The sequence below is a fragment of the Lathamus discolor genome, chromosome 5, assembly GCF_037157495.1.
Source record: "Lathamus discolor isolate bLatDis1 chromosome 5, bLatDis1.hap1, whole genome shotgun sequence".
Lineage (NCBI taxonomy): Eukaryota > Metazoa > Chordata > Aves > Psittaciformes > Psittacidae > Lathamus > Lathamus discolor.
This window is the reverse complement of record NC_088888.1, coordinates 31638398-31659285: the sequence shown is the minus strand read 5'-3', so window position 1 is coordinate 31659285 and position 20888 is coordinate 31638398. Positions and strand designations below refer to the sequence as shown.

The window sequence follows — 20888 nt, the reverse complement described above, 5'->3', positions numbered from 1 at the left end:
ATACACTGGGTCTTCTGTATTTCCACTTCAATAGCTATTTTTATAAACAGATATTTGAGATTTCATTGGTAATTATATTTATAATTTCTGCTTGATCAAGCATTCTATAGCATTTGACAATGGCTGTTGGAAAAAACATCTGTTAACTGAATAACGATTTTTAGAATAGGACTTCAAGAAACTTGTAAACCTCACTAATGTGAGCAACTACCAAAGGGCTGAAGCACTTTCCCAGAGTCCTTTTTAGAATGGTTATCTCCATGCCATGGAAGAAACTACTACTGGATCAAAATTTTAGGAAGAGTGCTCAGACTGAGAACTACAGGCCAGTTGCCCTCTTAGCTCTGATAAGACAAAAGATAGTTTCTCCTACTTGCACATTATCTATGTTTTTCAGCATTGAAGACTTCAACTAGTACAAGACATCTCAGGTCTTTTATAAAAAGACTCATCTCCTCTAAGCTGCCACTTATGTATGGATTGGGCAGGAAACCAGGTGCCCCAGTTTTCAAATAGTACCAGACAGTTAGAATCTCTTGCCTCTTGTCCCTTCTGTCCAGCAGTAAAGGGAGCACCCAGAAATTAAATGTATCGGTTGACAGATTGTCTGCTGAAGATCATGAAATGGATCTGGAAGCATGGAAGACAGTCTACTAAAGTATTTTTTTTTCTATAGCGTTTTGTCTCCACCATCCCACCTCCAAGTAAAACCAAGTATTTGCCAAGCACAAAGTAGGATTTCTGAGTGAAAGTACCTGCAGAACCTGACAAGTTAACAGGAAGTGATGTACCACTTGAGCTTTCAACAGCTGCTTAATGTTAAACATCTGCTGGTGATGGTTAGCTCTGATAAGGATTTCTAGAGCTGCTAACAGAGTTTCCCAAACACCTTGCTGAAAAATAAAACAGGAACATGTCTTTGAAGAATAGATTTCTTAGTCTACACACTGAGAATAAAAAAAAAAAAAACCAAAAACCTCACCAAAAAACAAACTCCCCCCCCCCCCTAAAACTCCAAACCAAAAAACCAAACCCAAACAAAACAGTTTAGGAACATAACCAAGTCAAGTTAGTTTCATACCTAGGAATATGACTAAATAACTGTAAATGATCAGGTCAGAACTAGAAACTATCAGCAAAGTCATGCTTGTATAAAAGCAAGCATATTTTTATGATTAAGTTACCAAAAATTACTTCTTGTCTAAAACTCATTTTGCATACTTTATTAACAGCAGACGGCTATTTTCAACAGCCTAACTCCAGAGGGAAGCAGATCTTCCTCAGTCTTGACAAGTATCCCTAAGAATTTAAACCTTTCAACTCAAGCAAATTTACATTTACAAAATTTAATACGCTATGGATACCTGCATCATTCATAATAGGAAATTGATACTACTATGAGCTACTTAGAGAAAAATAAAGACCATTAATTTCAGAAAATTTGAGTAACTACTGACATCTAATGAGAGAAATTAATTCCAGACCTCACAGTCTTTTTATATTCTTTTTGTATATTAAGTTTTAGACTTGAAATTTTTCCAAAATTTAAGTAATTACCTTTGCTTTAGACCATATCTTCCAGTCAAGCAGCAGCTTTTCTAATATTTGGACATCTTGGATGACTGCAGTAGAATCTGTGTCAAGCATGAATTGCCCATTTTCATTTATATAGAGAATCTCATCACTGCAGCATCCTTCTAAGAGTGTCTTGAAGAGGGGGGGAAATTTTTTTAAATGTCATAAGCACAAAGCAGCACATATTTTCTTATACAACTTATAAAAAAAAACTTTAAAGAGACAAACTCTTAATAGGGAAGGCATACATCTAACCTGGTCACCTTTGAAAATTGTTGAGTTTAGTAACCCCACTGGAGGCATTCAAGAAGCTTATTTTTATTTTGGTGTTACAACAAAGCTTTCTTTGTTATAACACCACTACAATTTAGAAAAAAAAAGTTTTTCAAGTGCACTGAAATATTTTTATTAATTGCTTTCAAGTTTAAGCTTGCTCAAAAATCTTGCTCTGGCAGCTGCATCCTCCCCATTTCTTCTGAAATCAGGATCTCCCAATACTTGTTTTTTCTTCCCTTACCTATCAGGAGTTACTAGTTCTCCTACACCAAACTTGTGCCTTTGTGAAGACAGTTTCAACTGTGGAATTAAACTCACAGAAGTTCTTAAATTTGTGCTAACACTGACCAAAATATTTAAAGAGCACTCTACCTTCAGCATGCAAAATCCAACAATGCATTTTGGTTTGATCAACACGCGATGAATCATAGAATAGCCATTACAATTGTCCATCTCTTGTATTCTCTGTTGATTGTATTTTGTTAAAGACAGTATAAGTTGCAGTGCTAAAGCTTGAGTGTCTTCACAGCTGCTAATCTCTACAACCTGAAAAGGCAAATTTTGTAGAACAGTTTAAATGATAAACATTTAGAAAAAAGAGCCTTAAAAATATTTTGTTGCAGCCTTAAATCATAACTTTTGGATTAAGTCTGTTTTGGAGACTTTGAAGTTATGTACATAACCTTCATTTTTAGCTTATGTGTGTACATTCACATATTATTACATCTCAAGTGATAATTCCTGCTGTGGTAAATTATGATCTGTTAAGATAACAGAAGTCCCATTATAAGAATCCCTTTTTAAGAAAAGAATCTATTCTAAGTAAAATTCAGAATTTTTGCCATGCTATGAAGTCACAAGGTCACGAAATACATAATCACTTGTTAGAATAAACTCTGTTGTTTGCCCTGGAAAAGTACGTACCTATTAATTCTGCTGCACATAGGTACGTGTATACCTGTACTGGCTGGAAACTAATCTATCATTTACTTGCTTTACTGATGCAGTCTACAGCAAGATCTGTAGCACTTCACATACATTTACATAATGCAGTAACATGAATAAGGATTTTCTCTTAATATTTCAGTATTGATGTTAAATTTACAGCAAGCAGTGGCTTCATAACCAGAAGCCTGAACACGCAAGTGCCTCTAGCCTAATGTGCATTGGTTACTCTTCACACAACTTTCAGAACACTACCATTGCCAGAGGCACGCAAAGCTAACACGTTTTAGGCCTACATTAATATTTTGAATTAACTGTAGTACTTGAGAGACTCCTAGCACAAGTATTAGCCTCAGCTACTACAATTAAATAATAACTAAGTTAAGGCTCACAGCCTCCAAATTTCTGAAATTACATTTTTTCTTAAACAGGATAAGCCTTTGAACATGGCTGAAGAGTTATCTTGAAAAGCTCTATTAGATAAAAACAGAGCTCTGCACACTATGTAGTTTTACATTTATTCACACTTGCATTGTGAATATTCTGTTTCAAGTGCCAAAGATGTGCAATGAATTTCAGCACTTCTGAAAAATATTATCAGTTCTACAACACTCCTGAACTCTTTTGACATTTAGAAACCTCATCTCTAAATCAGAATGTAACACCACATATTACATACTAGTAATATTATAAAAAACATTATACAATTATAATTAAGTTTCCAAATTAAAACAGCCTGTGTTATGCCACAGGTATTTTCCATTAATTTTCTGTATGAAAAAAAGATCACATGCAGATTAAAGCAAGGTAACTAGAATATGTGATTTGCTACGCAAGATCCAAGGAAGCTTATATGGGAGAACACAGACATGCACCCCCTTCTCCAATCCCCTTACCCTAGCAAAGAGGAAAACAAATGCACCAGTTCCTCCAATCTCATGTAGTATACCCTGAAGAGTTTTATATTCAACAGGCTGAAGTATTTTCAGGTGATGAGAGTCCAATACATTGCTTTGAACTTCTTTTAAACTGAAAGGTCTCTGAGAAGGCACAGTTTTCACTTGGCCTTTTAGTCTAATAACAGGTTCATATATGGTGTACTGACCAGGGCAGCATGTGGTATAAACAACAGCAAGACTCTCCTGAAACAAGAGAAGTTTATAAGCTTTTCAAGAAAGTTTAATGCAAAACCACAAAAGCTAAAACCGCCACCCCTGAAGCCACCAAAAGCCACACACAAAAGCCACCAAACAGCAAGTAGCAGCAACCTTGGCAGTTCATTTCTATTTTACCATTAGTGTGCTCTTGAGTTCTATGTGGATGTATGTGCACAGAAATGCAACAGGATCCCTAAATTTTAGCAATAGCTACAGCACTCAAAGTAGAAAAAGAACAAAATAATTCCACCAGAGATCCCCCTTTGACTCCCTCAAGAATTACAACTACTTTGCAGAAGAAAACTTACTGACAAATTCTGAAGAATGTGAGCACACAGAGGTACTGGGCAAATTGTTTTTCCCTTCCTAAAGTGGTGAGTCCAAAATAGAAAGTTATCTGTTTTCAAAAAAAATTCTTCATTTTTTTTGGTTTAAGTCTATCCTTTAATCAGCTTTGCCATAAGATGATTTCAATAGAAGTTCCATTACTGATGAAGAGACTTAGACCAGAAGCAAAGCTACTGAGTAAAACTCATTGTCACATAAAATGTAAAATGATCATATTTGCAAGGTTATTTAAAACAAAATAATTGCATTTAAGGCAATTGCATTCTATACAGAAGTGCAGACATTAATTCTTCACTTGAGCTTAGTTCTCTCTGGTTACTTGCTGTTCTATAAGGCAAAATAAGCTTAAAAGTTGCATGACTGATTTGCTAGGTTTTTTTACTTACTCCATTCATTCCTTCTTAAGCTATTAAAAAATTTGTACTGTTGTTTACCAGGATCACATCCAAGACAGAATGAGCCTTTGCCTACAGCTACAGAGCTGCTGTAGAACAAAAATCAGAAAAATCCCTCTAGTGGAAACAATTCATACAGCAGGAATTACCAAAGCATGAAGACAATTCCCCAGGTACAGCAGGTTCATTAATAAAAATCAGTATTAATTTTATTATAGAAGTTGTATTTTATTCTTTTTCTAACATAACTATATTTACATCTGCATCTGCTATGACTGTTTCAGTCAGGAAATGCAAGAAAAACCAAGATATGCCAGCTAGAAAATGACTTTCCAGCCAAACTTGATGTAAACTTACTCCCTCAAAACCCTCGGAGAATCGGGATTAAGTCTTTTGTTTCCATTTAAAGCCAGATAAATCCTCCTCTCTCCTACCCTCTCAGTTTTAATGTTAAAAGCTTAACTAAGCTGTCCTGGGCTAACTTTGCACTAATGGAGAGAAGAGCTATATACTCATCCTAGGGCATTTGAAGGTGCCTTCTTATCTCATAGATTAAGTATGCAATTTTATAGATCCTGGAACGTCTAGAAATTGTCAGAATCCAACCTAAAGCAAGATGAAATGGCCACCCCATGTGGAATTCAGCTCCTATTGAAATGAGTGGGAAAAACCCTGCAGTGATTTTAATAAGAAGTGGATTTTCTCCTGCCTGCTTTGAGAAAGTGAAGCCTTTCGAGAGACAGCAGAAAGCATGTTCCCAGTTTCTTAATCAGTTCGAGAGGTTAAGAACCATTTCTAAGTAGAAACCTACAATCAAAGGCCCAACATCCACTTCCTTTTTTGCCATGAAGAGCTCCTTAATTTGTTCACATTGTAGAATCTCTTTACTTATGTATTTGGAGCAATCAGTTGATGTTCTGCCATGTTTACAAGGCATTACAGATGTGAAGTCTGGCCCACATGTGTATAAGTAAAATGCTTCCTCTGGTCCAATCTTTGCACCTAAAATCCAGAAAAGAAGCTGTTAACTCTTCAGTATGCAATAAAGCAAAACTCATACATTAGCTAGTAGACTGCATAAGAGACTTTATAAGGAAGATCACTGGTTGGTTTTTGTAGGCCCTGCTGACAAAAAAACAATCAGTACAGTCTAATGCTCACTATTAGCTACTGTAGTGACTTCAGACACATCACATGCCAGATCTCACTGGCAAGGCACTGAAACTAAGGAAAATGATCTGCATGAACTGAAGACCAACAGCTCTGAAGAGTCACTTACACTTTTTAAAATTGATAAGTCATCTATCCAAACCTCCTCAGTTTTCAAAGTGTAGCAAGATTACAGACAGCTAGTAGTTTAGAACTGAAGTGTTTCCACCTGGGAGAGACTGAGTGCTTTACGACAAAAAAGCAGAGCAGGTACCACTATTTCTTCAACTGCTACCTCAAGGTATTATTTAAAGAAATAGAAGTAACTGCAATGCCAATTAAAACACTAAAAAGAAAGCAAGAGAACAGTGGCAGAAGTACACACTACGAAGTAACCAACACAAACATTTGCCAGCTGCCTCCCTGATATATTATGCTGGCAAAAACTGTATTGTTGCTTTTATTGTAGAGGCTTGGCATATTAAAAAAATATCAAATGAAGCCTTTGTTCTCGGAGGGGGAAGAGGGAATGAAGACTTACTCAAGTAAAAAGCATACAAAAGTACCATTAAATAGAAGCAGATTTCCAAGATCCCATCTACCCAACAATCGAAGCAAATCTTCTTGAGACGATGTACAGTGGCCAATCATACAAAATGTTTTATTACTGTCAGCTGATAAACTTGATTTCCTTGGTAGTGCATAATCTAAATTAATCTCACATTTCCTAAAAATGCATATAAAGAAACAAGATTAAATATTAAGAAGTGATCAAAATTGATGAAGTATCCAGCTTAAGCTTAAAATACTTTTTTATTTAGTAGATGAGAAGCCATGTTAACAATACATTACTAAAGCCATCTTCAACATCAAGGCACCTTAAAACTTAGTTACATAACGATGCATGTACTCAAATACTGCACAGAACAGAATCCCAGCTAGGGTTGCCATATACACAATACACAAGATTTCCTAGATCTGAAGTTCTTTCCTCCTTCCCTTTGACCTCAAAGAAGAAACTATAACACTATACACACTTCTAAAATAAAACAAATTTTCAGGAACTTACACTATTCCTAAAAAGTCAAAAGCCTTTGAGTATGCTAATGCACGTCATGAACACTGTGGTTCACATATGCTGAAAAGTATCATATTGAGGATTAGGTGGTTGTTCCCAACATCCTCAACCAGGGAATGTTGTCAGAGCTCATGTGCTGTAGAGCCATAGGCAATAAGTCTGATGCTTACAGAAAGCATCCAATTAACCTTATGTGCATTTACATGAACGGACCAGTTGGACTGCAAAGGTCATCTGGAGCTTCCTGGAAGAGCCTAACTACTAGCAAACTGGCAACCAACTCTATCTAGATAGGAATCATTAACTGCACATGTGCAGAACATTGTAGAACTTTTCGTTTCCTCTATACCTTCATTTTTTGGACTTTACTGCATGTAAGCATGCACAGACTGAACAATGAGAGGGAGGATATCAGGATCCTAAAAACTAACTCTACTCAGTTTCAAGAATAAAGCAAAAACAAGTACTGTACTTTACAATTCCAGGTTTACCTGCAGAAAGAAAAACTCTGCAACATTTTTTCCGAGATAGACTTTGAGAAATGTCTTTACAATGTCACTTGTTTACTGACCAAATTCTAGAGGAGTAGTAAAGAATTTTTGTGCTACATCTAATTGCTCTACAACCTAGCATTTTGGCCACCTGTTTCATGTTCAGGACACAAAGGAAGCCTTCATAGTCTGGACTTCGGGAAGAAAGGAAGAGAACTGTAATATTAAATAAATTCCTTTTTCTCCAACCAATGAATACTTCATGCAGGCATAGGCCCACTCAACCTAGCATCAGGTACCACATTTAGCAGTGTGGACCTGAAGTTTCCAGTGGAAGAAGCAGTACCTGGCACTGCCAGTTCAGATCTCATCTGAAATATTTTTTGAAGCTTCTCCCCCTGTCCATCTCTCTCAAAATGACCACCTACCTTTTCCCCATCTCTTTTCGTTCCTATTTAGAATAACATTGCCAGTACACAAACTATACCTCCTTAGTTCAGATTCTTAATTTAACTGCAGACATTATGCCTACTACTAACTTCATGCCATTGTTTTTTGGATCTTACTTAAGATTCTGTGGTACTTGCCTCTTTCACTTCCTCATGATGAGCCAAAACACTGATGTCTGCAGAGACTCATGGTGTGAACTCAAGATTATCCAGGCAATCAAAACAATTCTGGATATTTCTAGGGACTTCCTAACACTAAGACATCTCTCTCCTACCCCCAGAAGACTACTGAAACATTACTTCAATTTGCACCAAAATAGAGCAGACGTTTGGCTACAACGGAACATCTCAAAGATGACAAATATCTAGATACAACTAATGTATACTTTACCTCTGACCAGAAATCCACAGCAACAGTTTTCCATGGATATTTTTCTTGCCTTCTGGCTGCTGCAGATAGGTTATTGCCAAATGCTGCCACCTGCCCACAAGGAAGATGTTCTCTGGAGATTCAGCCTGTGCCAGCAGACCAGCTTTCATCTCATCATTTGGATCCATGCACATACTATCAAAACAACAGAAAAGGAAAAACAAAGTGTATTTGTTTTCAAATTTACAGTTTAAACCTCAAATCTGCAATTTTTGGCCTCAGTTACTTGAGACTGCATTCCTTAACTTTCACAGATAATGTTTTTTACCACAATGTTATATGTAGAGTGGTCAGCATAAGCAGGGAAGTCCTCACAATGTGGTTTCAAATTGAATTTGTTTGCATAGTTCTGCTTGCATTTAAGATATCTCTTTTACAGAGAAGATAAATTCAGTTTATTGGAAAAAAATGCAGGTGCTTTGCACACTGCAAAATAAAGTGTTTCAAAATTGCAGCTTTAGACCGATTTTAAGGGCATATTACTTATAAGAACTAAATTAGGGCTAAAATGAGTTCAGAAGATTAAACCCAAGATTGTTATAGTAAGTATTAAGTAACAGCAATTTCCACATGCGCAACTGAGGTATGAAAACCTACAGCTACGAAACCTTTCTGCTTATATTTAGACATTTACTGTGCCATTTCATTTATATGTGAATTGCTACCTTGCATTGCATTGTTTATGACTGATCTTGCATCTTACTTGGGTCAGTTATCTCTATATGATTACATCAAACATGCAAGAGCAGAGACTAATACTTTAAGCAAATAAACCTGTAGATCTGTATGCAATAAACTTACTTGATGTTGCCATCACTGTGCAAGATGTCTCTACCATAGAAATTAGTTCTCTATGCTCCACCAGTATTTTCTGTAACAATCTGCTACTGGAAGTAACAATACATATGTTTACAAGACTGGTTTTGGATTAATACACCATACCGAAATACGAATGCTCCAGTATTCAAGTCTGCCCAGACTTGTATCATCAGTGCTTTGGAACCCAGTGAGATTATATGAATACAGCCATCTTCAACAAGTTTATCTCCAAGGCTCAAGTATTGCATTCCTATAGACTTGGTGTCTTCTAGAAATAGAAACATGTTTATACACAATTACAATACAATACAACAATGCCTGTCCTACCAGCTATCAAGTGTGAAAAGAAGTAGTTCATGTACTGCAGAGAATAGTTTTTTTGTTCAGTAGGATTTTTTTTGGGGGGTGGGGGAAAGTTGGGGCTTTTTGCTGGTTTTTGTGGGTTTGGTTTTTTTGTGGGGCTTTTTGTTTTGTTTTAGGTTTGTTTTTTCCTTCTGTTTTGTTGGTTTTTTAGGTAAGTATTATGCATTATTCTCTTCAGAGATCTAGGTCTTTTAGAAACCAAAACAGAAGAGCTTGATATTAACTCAGCACTTAACATGTTTTTGTAATCATGTAAATCCACTGAGCATGAATACGTTCCAATTCAATGATGCTTTAGACATACCATACCATATTACATTCCTATGTTGAACTGGCAGTCTCAGTGTGTACCAAGAAATCTTAAGATTTTTCTTCACAAATCACACTAGCCTTTAAGTCTGGTCTAGCATTCAATGTTTTCATTTTACCAAGCAAAAGCACAGTTCTAACAAAAACAGCTCTGGTGAATTCCAAGATTCAGTTAGGTTTTCCTTTCTTTTGTTTAAGTATAGTGGGGGGGTGGGGGGGCAGGGAGTATAGCCAAAGTTACCCCAAGTATTGGGAGGCATTTTAAATAACTGAAGTAATTTTTTCCTCCTACAAAATATAATCAAAAAGATACTGCTCAGAAGCGTTTGAGAGCAAGGGAGTCTCTACAAAAGTATAGACAGAGAAATGCTGTACAACTATTAATATTTAAAACGGCACACACACAAGGCAAGTAAGAGGATTTATAGTAAGTCAGCATCAGGCTCTGACTTAATGGATTCAGAGCATCTTTTAGGATTTAAATATTGGAACACAGCTAACTCTCAAAGTTTTACTATCTCGCTATTTAAGAAAACAAAAGCCACTTGCTTCATCAACATGAGACCAAATAAACTTGAGAACAGCCTTTTCCCATGAACCTTCAGCTGCAGCATTTAATACTTTCTCCATCATAATATGAAATAGCAAAAAGACATTTTGCTGAAGCCACATATTCAATGAGAACACAAACTCTAAGAAAGAAGAATTAATCTAATGTATGGGCTAAGGCTGGAAATGTTTTAAGTATAGGATACATTACTGAAAGAAAAAATTAGAAAGCCTACCACACCTGTCTAATATCCATCATAAGAAAAAAAACAATTCAACCTTTTGTATATGCTTATTGATTAGCAATACTTGTAACCAGAACCCTCCAGCAGTAGTTAAATAGAAGCAGGAAGTACTATATCCTCACCTGCGCTGTCAAAACTGTTCTCTCTTACAGCTACTGGCCTGCTTCTTCTCTTCATTTTTTTCCCCTTTTCTGTTGAGCTTTCTGTTTCTTGAGCACACTCCAGACGAAACCACAGTGAGGCACTGAAGCCTTCAGACATGTGTGGCCAACAGTTTTGCCCAACTAAAGGCAAGTGAATTGGGGCTACATGCCAAGAAGAAAGCAGCTGATGACTCAAGTTTTCACCATCTGCCTCTCTTTTACTCTGTGAAAATTTTGCTCTTTTTAACACTCCAGCAGTTTTGCTTATGGAATTGCTAGCAGATTTTTGTGAAGAACTGCTACTCAAATTAGTGCCATGTAGCAAAGGGAAGGCAATGTACTGTAATGGATTCATATAAATATTGGTTTCTATAATCTTTAACACACCCTTGAGTAGTATCTCCTGGAAGAAATAAACCAAACAAATTAGAAAAAAAAAAAACCCAAAACATTTACAACAAACAGAATGTGTCATCTAACTAAACAGAACACCACTCGTGGATTTATGTTTTCCCAGAGTGGACATCCATATGCAAACTGACATACATTTACAAAGCATCGAGTAATAACTTAACTGACTACGGCCCAACAATCTGTGGGATTTAGTCAGGGCAGATCCATCTTCAAGCTACTATGCTCAGAAGTCAGCTGAACCACAGCAGGTGGTCATTGTGCAATCTCATCTCATATTTACATGCTAACAGATCGGCTTATACCTCAACAAAAGATCACACTTTTTACCCCGTGTTTGAGGCTGGTTAAGAACGCACACACGGGTCATCACTTGGTTATTGTATAATCAGTAATAAAACTAGTTGAGCCCTTAAGCCAACAAGTTTCTCTAGTTACTTAGCCAGTTATTGCAAGGTACCTTTGAAAACTTAACCAGTGTCTCCTTGCTTGCTACTATTTCAGACTCCACAGTAATGCTCTTTATTCCTTTCACCTTTTTTTTTTTCCCTTCCTACAGGCTCCCACACAAACAACACTATTTCAGCAGTATATTCCACACAAGCAGTAGTTTCCAGTGTTACACAAACCAACTTAAGACACTGTTGAAAGTAATTCTTGCAGCTGAAGCATTCCTGAAATACCAAGATGCTTTACAACTTCAAAGAAATTACTTAAAATTTCACAGTATTACAGTGTTCTGTCATTCAGACCCACAACGCCAGTCTCTTCAATAGGAGTCTTATTTTCTTGTGAAGGGAGCTCCCAGAACTTCAGAACTGTCTCTTATCTTCTATTTCCTTTTCACGTTTGTAGGATGAATTATTTCAACAACCACATTTTACTTGCCCTGATCCATCAGAATGTTGCTGTTAGTCTTCTTATTTCCTAAAGGATTTCTTTTGCTCCATTTTTCTCATTAAGCCTCCAAATTTTGCTATCTGCTACTTCATACTTACTGTACAAGGTGTCTTCTCCAAAAATATCCTTAAAAGAAGAGTTAGCTCTTCCGAACATGTCTGTGAACTCATCAAGGAAACTAATAGGTCTACCAGCACCATCTGACATGCTAAAAATAAGGAGACAAAATAATATTACCAAAAACAATTTTTTGAAGCTTTAAAAATTCCTATTCCATGCTATTACGAGGAGAGATAAGTATGAATTTGGGTATTTTGTGAAAACATTTCAAATTCAGGAAGCAGTGACAATGAGATGAATTCCAGAGATCCCACAGTGCTTCCTGCACTATCACTTAAAATTTCATTGAATGAATCTAGATGGCTACATCAAGTCTGGCTCCTAGGTTTGCGAACAGTCTGAAAGTTTGGTAACCTAGCATCCTATTGCAAAGGCTCTCCCCACAAAGCCAGGGATCAAAGTCCTAGGATGGGTTTACATCATCTCACACTGAGAAGCAACCTCGTTATGTGTTAGGCTACTTTAGGACAAGCATTTAATTGGCTTCCACATTCTTGGCTTAGCTAGCTGTTTTCCAATTAGAATAAAACTCTAGCATCACCAAGACCTGTGTTACAAAGAAATTTGAAATAAGAACTTAAGTCGTGATGGAGTCAGATACAATCAGTAAAATAACAAACACTGCCCAGAAAAATAGCAGTTAACAATGTCACCCTAGGGTTTCTTATATCAACTATAATTTTCAGATCTGCAGGCAGGTGTTTAAACAACAGATTTCCACTAGCTCAGAAATAACCTTGCATTTACACGTAAGTGAAATGCTAGTTACAAGTTAAAGAAGCAGCTGCAAAAGTTCACACATGCCAATGAATTTGCTTTAACTTCACATTTGCACTGTGAACTAAAAATTTGTGCATATCTTCAGTCATAGAAAAATGATATTTAATTACTTAGACCTTGAACTTACCATGAAAACTTGATTCTGTTTGTGTCAGTATGTTCAGAAATCCTCCCAAAAGATGTTTAACAGCTCCCTGTTAAAAAATTACAGGGAAAATTGGTATCCAAAGAACACACACCAGCCCAAAGAAGAAAAACAATTTCTTTCAGTCAATTCTTGTCTTATTGATCTTCATTTAAATAAACACACCAGTTACTCTAAATTATGGAAATATTTTTCATATTTGCTAATGAACATTCATTCATTTTCTGTACAGTTCAGTTTCAGAAGGCACACTTTGAAATCCAAGTTATTCTAGAAAGAAGAATTTAAGCCATTATCAATCCAGCAACTGAGATCTCATCTAGTTGAAGATGTCCCAGCTCATTGCAGGGGGTCTGGGCAAGATGACTTTTAAAGGTCTCTTCAAACCCAAACTACTCTATGATTGATTCTATGATCTTCCTTGTCTACTCCACCATAACAGAATTAGGGGATATAACAGGTTGTAACAAAACACAGCACATTGGTATATAGTGATGCCATACTGAAAGCAAATTCAGCCTTTCCCTAACCTTTTTAATGCAAGATAGCGTTAAAGAGTAATTACAAGAAATTACTTGTACATTATTTATACACATTACATTGTGTAGCTAGGAGCACCCTTCACAAGTGTGTCTTAGATAAAGGTAATTTGAAAAAAATCACTGAAGATAATTAAGATCTCTAAACTGGTAAGTTTGATGGACTGCTCTTTCTGAATAATATTGAAAAACAATGAAAATAAGATGATATTGAATTAAGTATTTTCATGTGTAGAAGTTCGGAAAAAAACCCAGCCATATACGTGCTAGTGATTTAAAAGTTAACAATTCACATACAGAATTGCAGTGCTAAAATGTTTCCCTTTCCTGCTTCTAATTTAAGCTGTGAAGCACTTTGTTTCTTAGTCATATGATTACATAAACAAGCACTTAAAGCTTAAATTACTTAACTATATTTTCTTCTTTTGCAAGAGGCATACCTAATCTGGTTAATACAAAGCAAAAAAGGTAACCATCAGAAATTCCAAAGAATTATGAGGACATCAACATATGCATAACTGATTTCCAATATAAACTTAAGAATAAAAGCATGAAATATTTGCAGTACATCAGTGAAAGTTTCTAAAAGCACATATTGAATACATGCAAATTTAGAATGTTTACACATACATATACAGGAACGTATTTGCTTTTGTGTTTTACTTTGGGTGTTCTTTTGGTTGTTATTTACCATTTTTTTCAATGGCCTGTCATTAAATCTCTATCTATAGCTCTAGTGATTGAACAAGCTTGGTAAGACAAGGCAACTGTAAAAAACAAGTTTTGTAGGTCAAATATTTCTGAGACCACTCTATTAGATACACTAGTGCTTCAAAACTGAAGAAAATAAGATATACAACTGCTAAGCTATTGCCTTTAACATTTTACCTGTTCTATAAGTAGAGCGGCATTTCTTTCCTTCTGAGTGATGATTTTCAGGCAGCTTTGGAATACATGAGTAAGCACGTCCAAACTTGCGTTACCAGCTGAAAGCAAGTTTAATTCTAACATGCAGATTTCAGGATACATTAATTCTCCTTGACTGATGTTTTCAGCTAGGTCATCAAAATAACCTGAAGGACCAGTACACCCTGGTTCTGCCTTTGTGTCTGCTCCTGAAAGAAAACACTTCTTTTACCGAAACTTACTCAGCTGAATACAGTTTGCATGATTTAAGCAGCACATCCAAGGACATATTTTCTCCAGCCTTCTCATAGATACAAACCAAAACCAGTCACTAGCTTATGCAGTTTTCAGAAGTCAGTATAATCTTTTATTCTGCTTCAAGTTTTCCTACTATACAGAAGGGCAAGGATACAGTCTCTTCTATTACACGCTCTTAAACTATGTGCCTTCATTTCTTGGGAAGTGGACACATAGTAATGATGAAATATGCAATTATGAAGCATGACAGTAAAATCATTGTAATAGAGCCTCAAGCTTCTATACAGAACTCTAAGCCTGCCAAGAAAGGAGATAAATTTAAATGACTTCTGTTAAAAGGTCAAGGGAAGCAGCTGTTAGTTATTTAACTGAGAAAATGTTTATGACAGCACATGACAGAATATCTGCATGACAGTCAAAAAACCCCAACAGTTAAGCCTTAAATCTTGGAGAGACTTCAAAACATGTTACTTAATTTTTTGGAACAGACATAGGTTTCATGCAAATGGAAATATTTCAGGTTTAATTTTTTAATTCAGAAATGCTTTTAAAATTCTGTGTATCTGCTGGCAGAGCCTAGTCACACAGGTAAACAGCACCACTTGAATGCAGTTCTATTAAAGGGTGTTACTGCTCACGCTGACCTCATACAATAACAGAAGCACCTAGGTGTTCAGCTGAAAGGAAAAAATTAAAGCAAATTCATGTTTAAATTTAACTACAAACAGAATATATAGAGATGTGCACATCAGTTGCTGAACAAATATAAAGAGAAATATTCCATTACAAGGGGACTATCACAAGCCAAATGAAGTCATGTGAGTGGGAAAAGCCAGCACCGATTCACCAGGGGCAAACCCTGCTTGGCAAACCTGATCTATAACAAAGTAACCTGCTCAGGTGATGTGGGCAAGCACTGGACATGGTGGAGCTGGATTTCTCCAAGGCTACAGTTACCCACAGTCCCCCCCTAGAGAAACTGATGCATTATGGTCTAGACAAGTCGTCTGTGGGGTGGGTCTGGAACTGGCTGCACACAGAGGGTGGTGGTGAACAGCTCCTTTTCAAACTGGAGACGTGTCACCGGTGGAGTCCCCCACAGATCAGTACTGGGTAGTATTGTCCCAGTGGACAAGCTCAGTATGAATGAACAGTGTGCAGCTGCAGCAAAGAAAGCCAACAGGACGCTGGATTGCATCAGCAAGGGCATCACTAGCAGAGATAAAGACGTCATTATCCCATGCACTCTACTCAGCACTTGTCAGGCCACACCTGGAATACTGTGTTCAGCTTTACTTCCCACTACGCAAAGGGTATGTAGAGAGGCTGGATAATGTCCAGGTAAGGGCCACAAAGATGACCAAAGGATTAGGAAGCCTGACATGTAAGCAAAAGCTGAGAGAAACGGGTTTTTTTCCAGCCTTGAGGAAAGGTAAGAGAAGCCCTTAGCACCATGTTCCAGTATTTAAAGAGTGGCTACAAAGATCATTGAGACTTCCTTTTTACAAGGAGTCACATAGAAGAGACAAGGGGCAATGGGCACAAGTTACTTCTGGGGAAATTCCAACTGGACACCAGCGTAAATTTTTCAGGGTGAGAACGATCAGCCATTGAAATAATCTCTCCAAGGAATTGTTGGACACCCAACTTTGGACATTCAAGATTTAACAGGACAGGGTGTTGGGTCACCTTGTCCAGACCATGCTTTTGCCAAGAAAGGTTAGACCAGATGATCCTTGAGACCCCTTCCAACCCAGTTTTCTACAGCATCATTAGACTAACCTATTGTTTACTAGTTTGTTGTAACATTAAACAAAAATCTGAGAATTGATTTGGAGACAAACTAGTGATAAGTATCTCTGGATAAAACTAGAAAACTGCTTCCAGATCACAAAAGTATGTTTGAGTAACATGCTTTTACAGTAAGAGTTGCATACACCAAGACAAAATAGTCCTGTAACATTCAGTGAGAATATTCACAATCTCTTCATGTGCAACTGCATCTTACTAGAAGTAAAATAAACTATTTCTGTGAAAGATCTCTGATGCTTACCCTAATTCTCTGCATCTCAAAAGATGAGAAAGCTTTGATATATCACAAAGACTACTTTGTATATTCAGAAAGTTGCCATTTACCTTCATGCCTGGTTTCAGTATCATCAGGGTTACTTTCACTATCTGCTTCATATCCTTCCTCTTCAGCAAAAAGTTTAAGACCACAGCACTGTGATTCTTCAATTTCTTCAGAAATATCTCCAGGTTGTGGCACAGGCTCCTTTTCAGTGTAATGGCTCTATATAACACATCAAGCAGATTTACCATCTTTGGTCAGAAAAAGAAGTAATTTAGAACCTTTGAGATGCTTATTTTCTCCAAGCCCACTGGCAAAAGAAACAAATTAATCATATATTTTCAAGGAACTTGAGATACTCTTTAATAATACTTCATTCTTACATAAAAAAATGGATTCTGCAGAGATTGATTTTTCTTCCTAACTATCTGACCAAAGCTTTGATAAGCAGATGGCCACTGCATTAAGAATAATTGTTTCCAACATCACTATCACCATAAAAATACATCTTGGCATTCACTCTAAGGTGAAGATAGGTCTGCAGCACTAAGGTCAGTCAAAAGTCTGTCTGAAGCTCTCCCTTTTAAAGTTTCCCACACTGTCATTGGATGAAAGAGTGAAGAGAACATGAGGTTTCAGGTATACCCATAGAGAATAACACAGCTTGCTCCTTTTTGGGGCATGACTTATTTCTGAGCAGTAAATGTGGGGACCGTATCAATAACCAGCATTCAACTTACATGCTTATATAGAGAATCAGAGAATTAATCTTCCACTTCCACAGTAACTACACTTAAACATGTCCTCTTGATTTTAAAAAGAGACCCAAGCATAAACATGACTGAGCAAACCTTGCAGTGCTTACAATTCCATCACTCGGTGTTTCATACCTTTTCAACTTTTTCTTCAGAATGATCTAGATCAGCAGAAAAAGTACCCAACGCAACATGAAGCAGTGAATCAAACAGAGGTTTTGCCAAGTCAGTTTCTATCACTTTTGATAGAGCAAGTTGCTCTCTTATTTGCAGTAAGATATCATCCACACAGGCATTCTGCATTTTAGGAGAGACAAACATTTTGATTCATGTTATTCCGGTTTGGCTAACAGAAATGGTCTAGTACTTTCATTTAAAAGCTTCCTCTCCCACTTACACTAATCTGAGTTTTCAGCTAAAACCATTAGACTTCATCCAGTCTCTTGCAATAAAGAAGACTCATCCTGTTTGTCAGGACAGAGATTTAGCTGGTTAAGCAATCTGCACACTGAGAGAAGTCTGCCAACATGCAGTTTCCCAAACATTGCAAGGGAAAGCACTGTTTCAAAAACAAACATCTCTTTCAAGTACACAATGCATTCAAACCACAGTTAGCAAGACAGACAGTGACATGCCCAAGTCCACAAAACTAATGAGTGGCCCAAAATTCCAGTTTCCAGTTCCCTTCTGTACATAACACCTTCTGCTTTTGTAATAAACTGCCAAGTACAATTCGAGACAGCAATGAACACACTAAATTGCAGTGAAGGTGTCTTCTGTGAATTAACAATTTTGTGGTACACTGAATTAGTTCACCTGTAAGGCTTTAGTTTTTTCAGGGGTCCTTTCAGTCCCTGTGCCCTCTCTTTCTCAAGCACCATGCTTTGCTCAGAACTATCACCAAAAACACAACATGTGAGTCACTGTGTGTAATGCTCGTGTCTTGCCTACACAGCTCTCCTTCACTGTCCCTGTGTCACACATTCTCCACTGATACTCTTCCAAAGAGCCCAAGTCTCTCCCACTGTTCAAAGCCCATCAGCCCAGACAGCCAGAGAATGCGAGATTGGACAAATGGACTACACAGGGGAAAACAGAAAAAGCAGACCATAGCTGACCAGAAAAAAACATGCAGATACAGTCAGCCAGAAATTCATAATTGTTGACATCCATTACTGCATTTATGGTCAGAGGAAGCCATCCCTTCCTCTAGTCAGGACCATTTCAGGCAGAAAATGCAAGCAAAGTGAAAAACTCATCCAGCCTGGATCAATCTACCACTTCAGAAAGCTCTCTCCCATCCCCAAGAAGCAGGGAATTGGCATGACCAGGGATCCAACCCAAAAGAGCAGAGGACAAACATCATGCTGGAGAACAAGAAAAGGTGTAAAGGATCCTTACCAGCATCTCACCACATGCAAGAAGTGACAGGTTAACATGTGGGAAGATGCTGCCTCAGAAATCACAACCAGTTTATTCATCAGCCCACTCCCATCTTTCATGCCTGCTGACCACTACTGCTAACTACTAAGCGCATCATTTAACTGCATGCTTTCAGTAATATACCAAAAAAATTGGTACCATAATAAGAGCATAAGCTTTCTTCACCTCTCAAACAACTTTGACTAAGTCATTGATACAATATTATTGTATGTAACACACGAGTAAAGTAAGCTAAGGAAAGTTTCACAGTACCTGGTGAAAAAACTCCACTTCCATCTTCTGCTGCATGACGCTTGCACTGTGTAGGCAGATTGTCAGCAGAGCTTCTAGAAGTCTGATACCTTGAAGTGCCCACTCAGCCTCTTCTCTTACAGAAGTCTTTATCCCTTCAAGATTGGCAACTGAAGTAACTGAAGCATGTCCCCTACTCAAAGAGCCATCACAGGAGACACATTCAGGCACCAGCTGTTCTGCACCACCAAGACTGTCAGAGCTGTCAAGCTCCAATTGTGTCACCTCTCTTTTAGCCAGCTGAGAGTCATCCTTGCTGAGAAGCTCACCACGAGGACTCCCATGCGAGCTTCTGCTGCTTTCACTCAATACTCTCTCCCCCTTTTCTTGCTCCTTTTCCTTATTTTTTGCAAGTTCCTGAATTATAAGAATTAGCAATCTATGGCATGCTTCAAAGCCTCCAAGTCTATGGAATTGTCTCTGGAATACTGAACTATACAAATAGATGCAACGACACATGGACCAAATATCTGCAGCCCTGTGAATATGTTCCAGAGAAGGCAAAGTAAGGCTTTCCAGTGACAAATATGGTAGTTTTTGACCTAATGGCTCACTAGCTGTACTATCATATCCTGACGTATCTTCCGAATCATTAGCTGAATCCAGATCACCATCTGCTTCTTTACTTACACATAAAAAAGCAACACAGAGGAAGAGATTTATTGTGTTGATGTGAACATCTTGGCTCACAAACTTCTTCTTTTTTGGGTAAGCCTCTTTCAAGCCAGCGTAAAACTTGCTCAGGCTTTGAGGAACTTCAGAAACAGCATGCTGGCTACATAGAGAAGAAGGCAAGACGGATGTAGATTCTTGCTCGCTGTTCAGACCTTCCAGCTCTGCCATTGCTTGGTCTTTCTGCTGATCACCAAGGCAGAGTATCAAAGTCTCTAACACTTTCAAAGAATGGCTTCTCAAAGCATCTAAGTAATTTAACTCAATCATTTGATTTACTCCATTAGAACTCAGAAACAAGTCCCTAATAACCCTGCAAGAGAAAGCACAAGAATTACCTTACAAATCAACCACAAATTCATGTAATTCAGATGACACAACCAAAAATAACCCTCTGTTCTACATACCTAAGCAACACCAAAGACTGATCATGTTTACAGTAATTTATAGCTTATGAATGTACATTAAAGAGAAAAGGAACTCGTCTGCCATACTCTAGAACCCTAAGTAAGCATCATCCATCTGGTAGGAGAAAATTCAATTTTTTGTAAGATATAGAGTAGGAAATAAGCCTCTGAAATGTAGACAACAAAAGATGTAGGATATTCAAAACGTTAAAAGATGTTTAATGAACTTTAATTATGATATTTGCTCATTAGTGGTACTTTCCCTACCTTTTGATTAGCAACTGGACCTAGTAAGTCTCCTTCAGCTCTATGACTTAACCAGAAAGAGATTCCTTCTCAAATATCTTGAAGACTCAAGACATTTTATTAGCCATGTCTATTAGTTGCATGGATGATGTATTTCAGACAGAATTTAGGAATACCCTTCAAGCACAACTTTTTGTGCAGATCTTACACTGTATGTCCAATG

At 37.3% G+C, this 20888-nt stretch overlaps 1 protein-coding gene across 4 annotated transcripts in view; it reads right to left on the bottom strand.

Moving 5' to 3' along the window:
* The window catches only part of LYST (lysosomal trafficking regulator), an 87141-nt gene that overhangs the window by 36729 nt on the left and 29524 nt on the right, over positions 1-20888 (bottom strand). For all 4 annotated transcript variants that reach the window (XR_010613010.1, XM_065680228.1, XM_065680230.1 and 1 more), the window contains 15 exons: positions 19302-20325; positions 17742-17903; positions 16917-17073; positions 14505-14731; positions 13060-13126; positions 12131-12240; positions 10701-11124; positions 9236-9380; positions 8255-8428; positions 6412-6572; positions 5508-5698; positions 3693-3938; positions 2224-2397; positions 1558-1707; positions 756-893 (listed from right to left, as the gene is read on the bottom strand). Coding sequence is in view for 3 of the 4 variants with exons in the window: in XM_065680228.1 (XP_065536300.1) it covers positions 756-893; positions 1558-1707; positions 2224-2397; positions 3693-3938; positions 5508-5698; positions 6412-6572; positions 8255-8428; positions 9236-9380; positions 10701-11124; positions 12131-12240; positions 13060-13126; positions 14505-14731; positions 16917-17073; positions 17742-17903; positions 19302-20325 (3550 nt within the window). In the remaining variant the exon portion in view is untranslated. The remainder of the gene's footprint in view (positions 1-755; positions 894-1557; positions 1708-2223; positions 2398-3692; positions 3939-5507; positions 5699-6411; positions 6573-8254; positions 8429-9235; positions 9381-10700; positions 11125-12130; positions 12241-13059; positions 13127-14504; positions 14732-16916; positions 17074-17741; positions 17904-19301; positions 20326-20888) is intronic.